This window comes from Zonotrichia leucophrys, chromosome 2 (assembly GCF_028769735.1).
Source record: "Zonotrichia leucophrys gambelii isolate GWCS_2022_RI chromosome 2, RI_Zleu_2.0, whole genome shotgun sequence".
Taxonomy (NCBI): Eukaryota; Metazoa; Chordata; class Aves; order Passeriformes; family Passerellidae; genus Zonotrichia; species Zonotrichia leucophrys.
Window position 1 is genome coordinate 127124734 of NC_088171.1, and position 17187 is coordinate 127141920.

The 17187-nt window shown below is 36.3% G+C and overlaps 1 protein-coding gene across 12 annotated transcripts in view; it reads right to left on the reverse strand.

The window, feature by feature from the left end:
- The window catches only part of OXR1 (oxidation resistance 1), a 260724-nt gene that overhangs the window by 38098 nt on the left and 205439 nt on the right, over nt 1-17187 (reverse strand). For 11 of the 12 annotated variants that reach the window (XM_064706317.1, XM_064706325.1, XM_064706326.1 and 8 more), the window contains 4 exons: nt 16412-16519; nt 15191-15310; nt 11290-11442; nt 2902-3086 (listed from right to left, as the gene is read on the reverse strand). In XM_064706317.1, coding sequence (XP_064562387.1) covers nt 2902-3086; nt 11290-11442; nt 15191-15310; nt 16412-16519 — 566 coding nt within the window. The remainder of the gene's footprint in view (nt 1-2901; nt 3087-11289; nt 11443-15190; nt 15311-16411; nt 16520-17187) is intronic. The other variant, XM_064706328.1, reaches the window with a different exon arrangement.

Below are 17187 nucleotides of genomic sequence, written 5' to 3' on the forward strand. Positions count from 1 at the left end.
TAAAGGAGAAAATCATCCACAGTTTTTTAGGTTTTGTCTCCCCAAGCAGTCAGTACAATTGTACAGACATGTCCCACTCTACAAGGAAGCTGACACCTAGCTCACAGTTAAGACATGAATGGCAGAAATCACCTGGTCTAACCTCAGATATCAAAGCCAGTAAAGGCAGAACAGTGGGAACCATCAAAGTATATCTCACTCTTCTGCCCATAGAAAATACCTGAAACAGTGTTTAATGTCTTCAGCAGGTACCTAACTTTGAGGATATCATTGTTTGGCAAAATAAACCCCAAACTACTTGATAAAACTGAAGATGCTGATAAATAGTGTAAAAAAAGGCAAGCATAAAAATTTATTTTACCCAGAGGAAATAATCTTGCTTAAACCTGCCTTTCAAAATAAACTAACTAGAAATTCTATGACTTTTAGAAGAGGAAGACAAGAAAGGTACTATGAACACGCTCAAGTAAACCTACAGAACTCAAGCTTTTCTCTGTTGTCAAACAACCTGGGCAGTACACAGCCATCACAAAAAATTCTCATATTTAAACTTACTCGTGACTAGAGTTCTCAATGTCAAATTCTTTGCTATCAGAAGCATACCAGCTCTTCCGTTATCTAGTACTAAATGCTTTTAAGAAGCTTGTACATTATTCTCTGTTTTGAAGAACAATAAATTCACTCCACAGTCTCATAAAACTTACATTGTATTACTGAGATGCTGTTGAAGTTCAGGATGTTTGCAAAGCACATGCACCGTCTCATCTAAGCATCAACATGAAACTTGCAGTAAGCTGACTGAATGATTTTGCTTACAAAGCATGTGGATTCAGCTTTAGAATTCATTACCTATTAGACTAGGCCATTTCTTTAAATTTGCAGGATTATGCTCACTATAGGTGCTCTTATAGAAGCACAATGTAAGGTTCATGAAATCCATAAAACATACAGTCAGATGTTTTTGTCCAGTTTTAGCATATGGTGGCTTATATATAGAAACCATACAACATGAAATTTTAGTTCTAAGAACCAAAGCATCCATGGGGCTTATGACCATTTTCCATACCAACAATCTGAATACTGAAAATAAGATTGATTTCCCAAGTTTAAGCAAGTTTGACAGTTGGAAAAATTGTGAGAATAGAAGGAGGTTAACTACAACAGCAGAATATGTAGGAAAAAAAAAAACAGTGAAAAAACATGATTTGAGTGTCAAATACCTCAAGACACATGGGTCTTGTCAGATCTAGCTGAAGATGTTAGGACTTCCGTTTAGACTTATAAGATTTTTGTTTTTCCCCAAATGTACAAATATGCCTCATATTTAGCTAAGTCACAAAAGTGCAGGGACTGAAGAAAATGCTAGCAGCTAGTGTTCCACCCACTAGTTCATACAGCTGACAAGAAAGATAAATCAAATTGGGCATACAGGCCTCTGAATGCAGAGTATGACCTTTTATTAGCAGACACGTTTTCATTCCACATGCTTTCATATTATAAACAAAAGAGAAAATGCATGTGCTACAAGAGCACAAAAATCAATAGCATCATTAAGTCATTAACAAACTAAGCAGTTTAGAAAAATACTTGTTTTGCAACTGCAATAACATGACTCAAGCATAGAGTTATCTAAATCTTTCCACTGTCTATCAATTGAAATAGGAACTGCGAGCTACTTTTTAAAACTCAGTCTGGAAAATAAACTTCCAGAAAAAAAATATGCTGAAGGCATCATCATTCTACATCAAAAGCCCCAAAAGTACTACTGTAGCAACATGTATTTCAGTTGCCTTTCAACAGACACATGACATTGGGCAGCAAACAAGACCATGCCAAGATACCTGTTCATTCCCAGGTTTATGACAAAACTGAGCTCCATAAATGGTATGAGGCAAGTTACTACTTCTGAGTGTCCATACAGTTAAGATTATCAAGAAAGACGTGCTTAGGATACTACCTATTTAAACTGTAAGAGGATATTTTTTATGAGTCACTGATTATCTTAAAAAATGTAACTATTTTAAGTAGGGTATAGCATTACACATCAAGCAAACAGCTTTTCACTCTCCTGGTAAAAGAAGCCCACTTCCCTACAGCTAGATAATTGAGGCACTCTGCAAATGTTTGTGCTTTATGGGCTATGAAAGGTAAAGGTGACATGATTTGTTTTTAATTTTTTTGGATTTCAAGATAGATTTTATCTTTTTATGATGACAATATAAAAGCTCGCCATAGAAAAACCAGAGAGAACGGAACAAAGATTTCTCTAATGCTCTTCAAATTTGATTTTAAATGTCTGCTGCACTAAACACCAGTGCTTAGATTCACCAATACAAATTTACTGTTTACGCCAAAAAAAGACTATACCTAAGGTGAATATGCAGTCCCTCCCCTAGCCATAAAGGGAGAAAAACATACTCCTAGGCTCAGGATAATATATACAAATCTTAGAAAATTAGTTTAAATTATTTGTCAGAGCAACAAGATTGAGAAGCAAGTGAAAAATGCTAAATAATAAAAATTTGTACCTAAAATTGTCAAAGCTGCACTTTCTTATTTTGAATACCAGTTTTTAAATTATTGAAGAACCAAACAACATTGACTACTGTTTCCATAGCAGGGAAAGGACAAAAGAAATTATGTGGTACTGCAGATCTCTATAAGAGACTACTGGAGAAAATTAGTATCCATGTATACAGAAGAAGATTTATCCTGCATCATATATAGGATGTGAGAACTGAAGGCAAAGCAAACTTCCTATAGGATCTTTCCAAGCCAATCTTTGATATTCTTTCCTAACAAGAAAAAGAAGGAAAATGCTGGTTTGCTAGTTTTGTATGGTCAACAATGTGGCTACAGGTCAGATTTACTCAAAGCTTTACAAATACTGTTCTATCTTACATGCTTAATGACTCCTTAATTTTGCTGTCCACAATTTCCTTATACAGAGCAGCTGACATCACTTCTTCCATTGGACACATGATGCCATATTCTTCACAGCCATTCTCTTGGACCAGAGGATCCATTTTATGAGGATCAAACATTATATTATTTGGCGTCACTAGCAGCACACCATTGACCGTACCCTAAAATGAGAGGGAAAAGAAGTGGTAATTTTTCTCCTTAAAATTTCAGCTTATTCTTCATTTTTCAGTGAGAAAAAGGTGTTTTCTAATTTTTTTTAATAAAGCCATTTTTAATTTATTTTTAAGCAAGCTGTTATGCTACTAAGTCACTGTTAAACACAAGAAACTGTAACTTTTTATGGGGAAGCAAATTAATACCACCTGCTTTCCCAAAATAAAACAGTTTTATTCCTCACAAGTAATCAATAACTGGTTTTAGTAACATAAGAGAAACCTTACACACTGAAGAACACACTAAACAGCTCCTCTGAGATAAGGAGACATCCTTCCCACATAACCACAGGGACTTAACTGGTAGGTTTGAAAGCAATTTTTGTCTAAAACTTGACTCTTAAGTATTCTGTCTCACTTTCTAGTATTTATTTAGAGAGACCTTAAAAACCTATTATTTATCCTAATTTATTTTACACAAAAGTAACAGAGAGGCTGATGCAAATCCTTCTAACTTAATGGACACGATGACTGATTGAGAAACATTTACAGAATGAAACTAGAATAAAAAAGACTCAAGATTATCAAAGACGAAACTTTGGATGGTTTTAATCACAATGATACTACTGCAGTACACGAATGCAAGCAGAGCTTAAAATTTAACTATGAAAAACTTTGAGGTTTATATTCATACTATGAATTGTAGGGTTCTTATACAATACAAGTATAAAAACAAAGTTAATTTACAATATGTTCAATTCTGTTTGAACAAAAAAGTTAGAAACACATGCAAACAGTGATTGCCTGCTAAAGAAATTAATTTAGCTGTTGGAACAGTGGAGTTTGAGCTAAAACTATGAACAGAAGAAAACCTAGCTTTAAGTAGAGTGACAGGAACACTTCAGTTACAGATGTTGACTCCTAAAGACTTTACAAATCTTGTCAGTCATTCCAAATTTTCACGCAAGAACTCAGTTCACATGCTGTTGAAGGAATTAAATATTTACCTTACTGATAAAACATTCATAACTATTATTAAGGGTGTGTATTGGAGGAGACTGTTTTCAATTTGGTTTTGAGAAGACATTAGCACAGCACAAACACAGATACAGTTCTTCTAAACTGGAGAAATTTTGTTCCCAGGTGATGGTTGATGACCTTCACAGTAGGAAAACAAAGATTTTTACCAACCAGTAAAAACAAAAGTGCAAGTTATAAAAAAACCTCAACCAAAGCAAAAGTGTTATTAAAGTCTCAACAATGACCAATGCTATTTCTAGTACAGAAAAATGAAGACATGTCTCAAAAGCAACCCAAGCATCTGTGTTTGAGTCTTTTAGTCATTCAGTGCTTAATCAGATTTCATATACATCTTTTAGAGTGCAACACACGTGCTGAAGACTTTGAAGTCAGCAGAAGACAGCTACATACTTCCAAGGTGTTTAAAGTACTGAAACAAGGCTGTTACGGCCATTTCTTTCCTAGCCCTGTATTGTGGAAATGGACTTTCAAGGTTGTCCTCCAAGAGGATAACTGTCAAGAGAAGTCTACATTTTGTTATATCTATTGTAGTCTACAAACAAATTTAACAAAACTGCAGAAGTCAACGAGTCTACTCAGAATGACTGCTTCTCTTTTGACAAATATAACTTCTGTCAATTCAGTGCATAATTAAAACAAAAAAGCAACAGCTTTTCTACATTTGAGCTCTTTCATCAATGGTCATGAAAATGGAATTTTATTAATACTCTCTAGATCTGACCCAGAAATTGTCATAGTCTTGCTCGCAGTTGGATTAGATGATCACTGTAGGTCCCTTCCAACCAAAATATCCTATTCCGTTCTTTCACTGCCCAAATACTGCATGTGGATCTTCAAAACAGCCAGGCTGAAGAGAAAACAGTAAGGCTGTATGACTGCTCTATCTGAAGGATTTAAGTGTTCAACACCAACTTCCACAATTAGGTATTACTCAGTAGAAAAAACCAGTAACTGAGCTCACTAGAGAGCTCTTCATTTCCAGAATAATATGGTCCTCATTTGTCCGCTATCTCATGAACCTTTCTCAATAAATTAAGTTCACAGGAAGTGCTAAAGCTTTTGAGGCAATAAAGAGATGATATTTTTCTGTCAAGGGATGTGCTGTCACAACTAAGATATCATTTGTGTCAACAAACTCCAATGCTTTATGACTTGCTTTCAAGAGCACAGATAAGACTGCCTCAGCTGAAAGCACAGGCCCAAAATTGATTAAAGAAAAAAAGCTTCATATGTTTGACATGGCTCATCTGAATATTTGAGTCACATCTTCAGAATAATATGTATGAAGAACCAGTTCCACATAAACCACTAATTTCAGTTGTCTTGCTTCAGAATCAGTTTGAGCAGTTCAGAAAACACCAACTTACCCCTCCCAAAACCCACAAGCCAGGCTTGTTAGTATCTTAAGCAAACACCGTGATATCAAGGACAAAAATCTGTGCGTGTGCAAGGCTACTCACTATATAAGAAAAAGAAGTTTAAGAGACCTTCTATTGTAAACAGAAGCTTCCTAGAGAAGACTGACAATGATCCACCTAATGGCAAAGAATCCCAAACTGGTACATTGAATAGAATTAAGGATTAAAGCTTACCTCTGCAGCCTCAAAGACACAGCTAGAAATAATAAAAACTTATCTTGACCTTAGAAGAAACCCTCAACACCAATAGGTAGGCAGGTATTCAACATGAAAATTAATTGGAAAGTGTATTTCCATGTAAAATTTACTACAGCAATAGAAATTGAGAATTCAGACCTAGCAGACTTTTATCTGGATTTGACAAAGTGGCTGATCAAACACTTCACTTGCAATTACTATAAGGATATGAAAGATTACAGAGGTATCTTGAAAACAAGAGATTTATAGCACCTTAACAAGAGATGACCTATTTCATCCTTATCTACCTAAAAAGCATAATGCAACAATTCTGGTCCACAAGTTACTAGACATGGTCCACAGTTACTAGATGAACACCTTAGTATACTTTTCTAGAGAGGAACTGCTGCTCCAAATTAATAACAATTAAGTTCCTAATAATACATTAATTAGCATTAGTATTTCTGTCACTTTTCATTATTATCTCCAAGGATCACTGAATGTTAACCCAGGTAGCTAAGCAATGCTCAGGTAAGAGCCAGATAAAGAAGCATTTTGTTTGGCTGCAGATTTTAGTTACTAATTTTCAGACATGCCAATGTTTCTGACACTTGCTCTTACAATTTCTATGACTCTTAAAGGAAAAATACCTTCTGTCTTTACTACCTTGTTTGCAGGAGTAAAAGTTTCCTTAAACCTATTACTCAATAGATGTTGTTTCTAGTATGGACAGAAACCAAGTGCTGTTGTTTCTGGGAGGAAAAAAGAACATCAGAACAAAACATACAAGTGGGAGCACACAAGCCTTTGGCCAACTGCTCATTATGCTCAGTCTTTCCTGAGAGATGGGAACTGCAGCAACTTCAACATTTGAGAGCTAACACCACAGCTTTGCGTAAGTCAAGAAAAAATTGCATCTGTTCTTTAAAGGAAATATCTGAAACTTTATTTCCTTGTTGGAAATGAAGCATCAGACAGATTTTTATGTTAGCATTCCTAAAATACTCATACTCCAGAACTATTGTATCAGAGTACACAATGATGAACTCCTGAGCATTTTAGTATCATGCACTCATCATTTAAGGCTCTAAAACAACTTTTCTGGTTACTCATATATATTTGTGCACTATGGCAGCAGATGCCACAGTCATATAATAAAATATCCAGGAATGGGTAATAAAGGTGATGCCAGAAAAAACCCTGGAGTATCTCTGTATCAATAGTGTGGCTGGCAGGACCAGGGCAGAGATTGTCACTTGGTACTTAGCACTGGGAAGCCACATGTCAAATATTGTGTTCAGTTCCGGATCCCTCAATTCAGGAAACACATTGAGGAGCTGGAGCAAGTTCATAAAATAACAGTTAAGCTGGTGAATGGTCTAGAGATTAAGTCCTGTGAGCAGCAGCACAGGGAGCTAGGCTTGTTCAGCCTGGAGAAGAAGCAGCTCAGGAGGGACCTTATTACTCTCTATGTGAGAAGAGGTTGTAGCCAGGTGGGCATTGGCCTCTTCTCCCAGGCAACCAGGGACAGGACAAAAAGAAATGGCCTCAAGGTGTGCTAGAGGAGGTTTAGGCTGGGCATCAAGAGGAACTTCTTTACAAAAAGGATTGTTAAGCACGGGAATGGGCTGTCCAGTAAAGTGGTGGAGTCACCTTCCCAGGAGGTTCAAGTACTGACTGGATGTGGCGCTTAGTGCCATGGTCTCATCACCAACATGGTGATCAGGAAAAGATTGGACTTGACCTTAGAGGCATTTTCCAACCTGAATGATTCTGTAATGCTGTTCTTGGTAAGTAACTTCCAACAAACTAACCTCCCCTGCCATCTTATAAACACCAAAGATGAATGAGAGCCTAGTCTGCTCCCCATATATAATCTCCTTGGTTCCTTGCCTTTGGAGCAAGGAAAAAGTTCCCAAGCTCCTTCTCTGACCTGGTTAAGCTACTGAAAATATTTTGAGTGTGAATATATTCTTCAAAGTGAAGAATATTATGGGGCTTATTTATGAAAAACAAAGCCCTTATCTACCAATATTAAAAAAAAAGATGAACCCAGCTTCTCCTTTGTGGGCTATTAAGTTGGGTCTTCAGCCCAGATCCCTTTAAAATAAATCAAATACTCACTTAACATTTCAGAAAAGCTCTTTGACTCAAATTTTTACAAATTCAATTTTTCAATATAGCCACAAGAATTATTTGTGCTAACAATGTTGTTAGAGATCTGCAAATCAGAGCACAAGCTCAAGCAAAAACACTGGACAATGGCATACACGCTACCAACTGCTACATGACTCCAGTCTACTGATGTTTGCTCTAATCTCCTCATTTTCTAGTCCTTGGGGAAAAATAATTTAAAAGATGAACATCTATAAACAACTCAATGTTGCTACAGAACCCTGGGAAACAGATTTTTAGGGCATCCTCCACAAAATAACCAATGACTTGTTTCTCTTGGACCATAATTACTAAGTAGTTGAGAGAAAAAATACTATGAAAATGAAATACAAACTAGACTCTGCATGCAGCTACTAAGTAGTTCAACACGATACTGTTACAGGAAGTTCTGGTTCTGGAACAAAACTCCCCAAAACAGCACTTGTAGAAATTAAGTTTCCTGTATGCAACAGATTTTAGAGACATGAAGTAAAATTCTGTTCAGGTGAAATTCTGATTTAAGATCCTCAAAGAGAAATGCTAAGCCATTCTATTACTAGAAACCATGTGGAAATTCTAGGTTATTAAAAAAAAAAATAGATCCCTTGAGTCTTAAAGCTGCTCTAGAAAATATTAATCCAGATACATAAAAACATACATATGGAAGGTAGATTAAACTGCACATGTAGATATTCAGTTCTGAATCAGTTGTGTTATCTTACCATTAAAATTCCTTACACCTCAGGAAAGGGAAGCTCTAATTCCCATGTAAAACCTGAGATGGAAATCTGAACAATCATTATAAAGGGAGGTTTAAAGCCAAACAATCACATTGGTGAGCCCATGCATTAAGATTAAGCAGCTTAGTAAAACAGTTCTAAGAAAGTTTGAAAGGATTCCTAACAAGAAGTTCAAAGGTAAATTCTCTAAATAATTCCACTGCATTCTTGAACACACGAGGTTAAATAAAAACTGTAATTTATGATTTATGAATCTTTTATCGTGAAAATAACATTTCTTTTATGTCTTGTCTCTTGTAGGAGTTTTGAACCTCATCATTATGCTCCTTTTCACCTAATGAGCAATAAATGTGTGTTTTCTGTGCTTATATTTCCAGGTCAGTGGTTTGGGTTTTTTCAAGTCTCGGTATTAGTAATTTTCCTTTACCTACTACATTTCAAAACAGTTAAGTAAAACATAGCAAAAATAAAAAGGAATTCCAAATTTCCCTAACTAGTTTCAGTTACAATCATGCAGACTTTTTACAGTATCTTTCTTCTGGCACAAGGAACAGTGCAAAGAAGAAAGAAAACCCCGAGCAGCACACTTTTCTACAGTAGAAGCCAACAGTGCAGCTGTAAGACAGGGCACACCTAGCAAGTCAAGGTGTGACTGCAGCACACTGGTCACACTGATTTATTGTCTGTACAGAATATTCCCATGGTCCTGCCTCTTACCGTGCTCAACACCCTGCCTCCATCAGTAGTCATAACCAGCTAACCCAAGAGCAAGTGCAATGAACAGAGCAAACATTCCAGGTTCCAAACACTGCTCCTCAGAGGATTCCTCTGTGCTTGTCCAGAAAGTCACTAAATGCAAGTGACTAAATGCAACTCCAACCACATATAGAATAAGCAGTTTTAAAAAGTGAGAAATTAGACAATCTTACCCTAATGAAAGCCCTTTTGTACAGACACACTGTAAAATAGGCCTTCACTAGATTTCAGCCTACAAGCAGCAGTCACAGTGATGACAGACTTCACAACCAAAGCCCTAAAGAATGGCTAACTATGAGCTTCAAAGATCCCTTTCAGAGTAGAAGGCAAAGGATGAACGTTTTAAGCTTTCTCCAGAAAACTTTTGCAAGTTTATCATCCTGCATAATGAGGATGTATCAAGGAGAGGCAAGACAACATTCAAGAGGACATTCTTACCATATGTGGCACAAAGTCTAAATTACATGCTGAACTTACAAGATCTGGCATTTGAATCTGAGCAAGTCAGTATTCATTTTTCTCCCACCCACCTCCCCGAGTATGGACACTGCAATGAGTTATACAACTTTTTACAAACAAAATTCTCCCTGAAGCACTTAGAAAATAGGCTGTAATGCTGCAAGCCAAAGACCATTAATACTCCCTGTAATATCTTGAGGAAAAATTACAGCACATAAATAATATGCTGTAAATTTTTACCTCAGATTTTTTCCAGTACATCCAATTTCTAACAAAGGCTCACAGATCTCAATTCCTCTGCATAACAGCACTTAAAACTGATAAGTAAGGATGTGCCTAGGATCAACCTAAAAAAGTCACCTACAGACAGAACACTGCAAGTGAAAAAAAATTGCCTGCAAAGCAGAACAAAGTAAAAAGAAAGCTGTTCCAGTACTTGCTTCACCAACTTCTAACAAGCAGCTTTTGTCAATACACATATATTGTCAAAAGGCTTCAAGCCTAGACACACAGATTTGCAATCCTTTCCCCATCAGCCAAAAAATCAAAAATCACAATTTTAGAAGACTTTTATTAACCTGTTTATCATTAGTGTACCTTATCTGGAAACCTATTGCTGAACAACACAGAAACAGTGGTATTTCTATACACACACCTGAACTTCAGGCAAAGGAAGAAAAATTACAAGTACTTGGAATTTTATTGCATTCATTGAGTGAAGGCATTTTTCATAGATAAAGTGTCTACTAGTAATTTTTCTGTGAGGTAGTGGAGCAATATATTTTGATTTTTGGTAAAGTGCTCTGAGATAATGTCAAAACACTTTACCTCAGTCCCTAGAAGTCAGTGCAAGAATTGAGCACTTATGAGTTAAACAGATGTTAATTAAGTGTCACTAACTTGGAGGCATTTTGTGTAACGATGCTATTGAAAGAACTCTAACTGCTTCAAAGAAAAAAACAAAATCAAGGTTTCTACCATACCACACCAAGCCAAATGGTGAACAATACAGAACTTGTTTGCAGAATCAGAAGTTTATTCTGCTCACCCTGTCCTGCTTAAAAAAAAAAAAAAAAAAAAAAAGGAAGCAAAGCTTTGCAGCTGCATATTTCATAGCACAGTTTAATACATGTTTTTGCCTACTGTAAGTAAAGAAAACTACCTAAGAGAGATATTAACATAAGGAACAAACAGACCTCATGCCCTCAACATACAAGATTTATGTAACAGTACAGCATCAGAGATGTCTGTCACACATCAACTTCTTGCATCAATCATGTCCTGAACAAGAGGCCTGGAGAACCCAAAGGAAACAGTAAGTTAAAAAAATTAGTATATTTATACAGACATATGCATGTGAGTTGATTCGTCTATTCAACCCCGACTAGTCTACTCTGTGTTTATACTTTAAACATGTTTTATTATTAGATTCTATACAGTAACAGTAAAGCCTGAATGTTTCAGTACCTTGCCATTAGTGATGTACTTGCAATTAATTTTCAGAAATTTCTCTGTAAATGCTTCCTCCTCTTCGGAGGTGGATGATACCACTCTTGAAGGACGAACACACGCATGTGCTGGCGAGACAGCTGACTCCTTCTGCTGGACTCCATCTGAATCCTGAAAGGAAATAGAAAGAAACAAAGAAGAACTTAGCAACTTGCTTTTTTCAATATCAACTCCTGGACATTTTCTGCTGTGTAATGTGACCAGTCAGGTAACTGATGGACAGATTATAAAAGAACTGCCCCAACAGGGACTCAAGGATTGAAACTGACCACCAAGACAGCAAACAGTGTTCAAGGCCAGGCTGGATGGGGGGGTGAGTAACCTGGTCTAGTGGAAGGTGTCCCTGTCTATGGCAGAGGGGTTGGAACTGGGTATCTTTAAGGTCCCTTCCAACCCAACCCAGTCTATGATTCTAAAAAAGATTTTTAAAAAATCATATATACAAACGCTGAATAAGTTTGAACACAATGATCCTGGCAATGTTTCTGGCCCATGTTCTACTCTATCCATTCAGTTCATTTTTCCAGTATTTTAACAAGGCTGCTTTGGAGCAGTGTCAAGGGCCTGGCTCTAGCCAGGGTAAGAAACATGCCTTCCCTCATCTGCTGAGCCTGTCATTTCCTCACTGAAAGCAATCAGTGTTGCCAGGTATGATATAGCCTTGGTAAATTCTCTTTGGCTGTTTCCAACCATCTTTGTCATTCACATGCCTGGATTTAACTTTTAGAGGATTACCTTCATTACTTCCCTGGGAAGATAACAGAGTTATCTACCTCACTATCTATCAGTATATCCAACTAAGTAGTGCACACAAAACCCTAGGGACAGGACAGACAATGAAAAAATTAGTTTTTAAATGAAATATAAACAGTAGACAGACTTCACCAAAGCCTATTTTATAGGCACAGAAACCCTGTTTTGGAGCTTCACCCACATCTAAAGGCCTCAATTTCATACATAATTGCTATTTTTAGTTACTAATACAATATTACTATTTTTAGAAAACAGGAACTCCCACATTTCCTTTGGTTTTCTGCTTTCCTGTTCAGTTCTATTCACCAGCACAGATTGCAGATAAATGCCTTTAATCATATCTAGGAACATTATGAACAACTGTTTTCAGTTCATCATCTCTCAGGCACTACTTTAGCCTTTGCCAGCATCTTTCAACATTCATTACAGATCAACCAAAAAACCAAAACAATATACAGGACACTAAATTGAATTTTGCTGAAAAAGCTGCTCCTGGAGATTAATTCTCCTTCCACATACGCCTTCCTACTGAAAACTACAGGGTCACTCATGTGACACATAACTCAGCAAGTGGTTCTGAAAGTGCTCAGCTGATATCCAAGCCCACTCTGAATAAGCCAGCTATTTCTCATCATATTGCCAACATGACACAATCTCAGACCCCAGTATGGCCTGGGAAAGTGAGGGGCAGTGGGATGCACCACCACAGTGGTAGACTTTCCAATTTAATGATGATGCCCTTGTCACTACATATTATTTTGAAGTGGAATTTAAGCTTTATAGGTAGCAAAGCATATAGGATCTTCTCAAATATGTGCCTAAAACTGCTGAATGAATAAATCTTTCAAAAACCCAGCAGCACCAGAAAAGCTTCAAAATCTAAGCTAGTTCTTACACAGTCTTACTGACAGCAACAAATTTATTGAAATACAGAATAAAAGCTTAAGTGTAGCAAAATTAAAAAACAAAAAAATAAAACCAACAAAAAACCCCTACCAAAAACTTCCCAGCTTTAACAAAAAGTTATGCAGGTCTTTTATCAGCCACATGCTGGTTTGTATCTAGCCTTATGGCTGTGGCAAGCTACTCCAATTCTCAATAAAACAAAAGAACAAGAATAGAACATGTCAGCTTATTTTTGACTGAACAGGCATTCAGATATTTGTTAGCCTTCTTACTAAATCTGTAACAAGAAATCACTGATTCTATTGACCAGAGCAGAGAGAAGACTCCTTTACATTATATAAGCAGAGGAACACATCTTTACCTTGACACATGCTCAAATTTAAACTGCAAACCTGGAGTCAAAACTGGGAGACAGAAATCAAGAGAGCATTAGAGAATGTATACTAGTATGTCTCTCCTTCATAATAGCCATCAGCAAAAAGAGAAAAGAAACCATGAAAGACAGGTGCTATGATGAAGAACAAAACCCTCCAGCCTTAACTGCTCCCATAGAAGTACAGTGTCTTTTGAGCTGTTAAAGACTGAAAACAAAACCAAATGCACACAGTCCACACTGACAAGTACAAGTGATTTCTGTTCCTTGATTTTCTGACAAATATTTCTTCTTTCCTTAATGTACTTTGAAAGCCCTCAGAAACAAAATAATTACATTATATATTGTCGCATTACTAATCTGACCTTCCTTGAAGAATTTAAGAATTGCATGTGATGATCCACGACATGTAACAAGATACTTTATTGTCGCATAACTATTTTGCTCATCAGTTAAATGAAATTTAACATTCCACTTGTTACTAGCATGGGACTGACTGCACTAAATGAAAAACATCTTTTGCAGAAGAGGTTTTTAAGTGTTTTCATTTACTTTGTTTCTTCTACACTTGCAAGATTTTATCTCTCAAATGAGCATACAGTCAACAAAAAGTTTTCAAACAAATGGTATGGTTAAATCTCTTTACCTACTATATGCTAAGAGAAACACAAAATAATTGACAAAAGAAAGCATAAGGTATTTTTCTGGAATGGAATCTGTAGGAAAAGCTCAGATTTCCAACAGTAAAATTGATAACTTTTCTCTCTAGTAACTTCTTATAACATATGTTACATGGATAGGTGTTTCTGAGACTGATATAGCTAGAAGATTTATGATACAAGAATGTATTGCAGGTGAGTTTGCTTACTGTGCTACACCACCCTCAGTTTGCCATCAAACACAAAAGAAATTATTCAGCACCAAAGACAGACATAAAAACTGGCATGCTAAGACAGAGAAATGAGATCACAGCAAAACCAAAGAGTGATTCTCAGCAGAAGGACCACCATAGACTTTACAAGAAAATTTCTTATTTGAGAGGAAAAGATAATAACTGGGAAAAGAACAGTGGTGATGCATGAAGAAACATCCAAATGAGATCATAGCAGAAAAGCTGCAGAGCAGCTCAGGCTCAAATACTGAATCTTCCTGGTTGGACTGTTCCCTATGGGATGCTGCTGACAGCAAACCAGTATTCCTGGAAAGACATACTTCTTTCTACAAAGTCAGCTCCAACCCAAAAATCTCCATTTGAGTTGAATTACAGCCCAATACAGACCACTAAACATTTTTAGCATTTTGAAAGTCTACAAATGTAGAACTACTGAGTAAAAGTCAGCTACAATTAATTCTGCACTAGTCCTTCACCGAAACCCCTTTTTAAACTTCATTTTGCAACATGAAACTAGAGAACTCTCTCTGACACCTCTAGAGCAAGCAGGGGGAAACTGAGCATTCCTACCAATACATCTTGTCTGCCAAAACCATCAATAAGATTAAGACAAATGTTTAATAAGCTCTGAAATGTAACAAATACAGAAATGCAACAGTAACTGTTGAAGATTTCCGTGTGCAATGACAGTATTTTGCTACAAGTAATTTGCTGTCAAATCAGTTTTCACATTTGAAAACTATAACTTACAAAGATTAAAATCTTGTCTTTACTTTTTAAAATGAATAATTTTACTTTCAACTCCAAATACTGTCTAATACTATCTGCCCAAAACAAAAGGACAGTTTAAGAAGAAAGCATAGCATCTATAACATTTATCTTGTATCATTTATATGTAAGGGAAAATTAATTTTAAGGACAATAGGTATACCTACATTTACTGTAGCCTTGTCAAGCTCTGCTTCAGAAGATGTAGGTGATAGGGGACTTACAGGACTTAGAGAGGGGGAGCTGTCCACACTAGATATGTAGTCTGGGTCAGGAACATACAAAATCTATAAAGAAGATATAATGTAGTTAGAAGTTAGTTATGCTTTCATATTTACTTTAGATTTCCCACCAGTTTAGGTATATTTACTATTCTTTCTCAAATTAGGCTACACAAAACTGTTTCTGCTCCCATTGCTTTTAAAGAAATTATGAATTGAGGGAAAAAACAATACTAAACAAAGCACTTGAAATTTTAGCACTTCAAGTTTTAAATGCTATATTGATATAATTTTGATTTTCAATCATAATAACAGAGGAAGAAGTTCAGATAGAAAGCATTAAAAGTATACAGCATGACAGAAATAAGAGTGTCCAAGGAAGATGTGTCCAAATATTTCTCTTGCTGTGAGTCTACTATTTGAGCAATAGGGAAACAGACTCACTGAATATATATAAAAAAAATTTCAACTGAAAGTATTCACACTTTAAATACATTATTTCAGCCATGACATGCATTCAATCTACCTAGAGAAATCAAAAATGAACACAGAACTTTATCAAACAAAGGGCAAATACCAAATGGCTGATGGCTGACACCACAGTTGACCTATCACTTGTTTCCAGGCCTGGCTTTTAAGGAGAAGTGAAAATTGAAGGCAAAAACAGGAGGGGAGAAAAAAGGCAACAGTGACCTATAATAAGTGAATGGTAATTCAAATACTGCTGGTAAAAACATCAAGTTTCCAGAGCGGAACATAAACATTATTCAATTTATTAAAAGAGAATTGCAGGCAGTAATATACAGTCACGGAATGTTGCTTGTAAGCTCTACCCTGAATGTGTCTGCTGAGCTAGAGCTCATAAACAGCCTGCTATATTTGCAAAGTAACAATGTGGCTTGTATCTAAGTGTTATTATTGTACCATTAAGCACATTTAGTTTTAAAAGTCCTCTGATCTTATATAAGGGACACAGGTAGCTTCCTTACATGTTTCCTTTTCGGCAGTTATTTAATAGGCACAAGGAATAGACTGAAAAAAGAAAAAATTCTTTTACAAAGCCAATAAGAAAATCAGTAAGAGAAGTACTTTAGCACTCTGGTAGGAATGAGAAATATAGTAAAAGAGGACTTTGTTGAATAAGTAACATATATAGTGTAATAGTACCTGTCCAGGAACGACTGCTCTGGAGAAAAGCTTATTTAATTGAACCAGTTCATTGGGTGTTGTATCAAATTTCAAGGCAATACTGTTTAAAGTATCTCTTGATTCCACCTGTATCAATTGGGGAAAAACAAACAAAAAAAACACAAACCTGTAAGAAGTTAGTTCAAATAGTGGCTTACATATTTTAGCACATGTAGATTTACCAAGATTCTGATGAACTTTAATATCTTTATTTGTTATGACTACCCACCCCCACAAAAAACAACAAAGCCACCACAAAAAACATACCTACCCCCTAAATATTAGTCTACTGCAATCCCATGTAAAAGCACACCTTCCCACTTTGTTTCCAGTGGCCAGAAGTGTCAGTCACACAGTTTGAGCTGTCAGCTCAGCTACTGCACCAGAACTTCTGATCTACAAATGCACTGCTGGTTACCATTGGGCAATATAACACTGACTGGGTTCACAGAATGATTCATTCCCTCTCTTCAACTGCTTTTCTCCACTTTTCACCTACAGAAAAACTGAAGAGTTCTCTCTATAAACACACCCTCTTACTATTGAAATAAGTTTCTGTTAGACCCTGACTTTCAGGTAAAATCCATCACTGAGAAAATGCTGAAGCAAAGCAGGTCAACTACTATGACAGCAGATGGAGCATAAGCTTTTTGAGAAAGTGGTTCCCAACCAAAGAAAGAATTTTTTTTCAAGCTCAGATTCTGACCTCCATCTCCCAAAGTGTAGTCAAAATTACCTACTAGAACAAAGGAAAA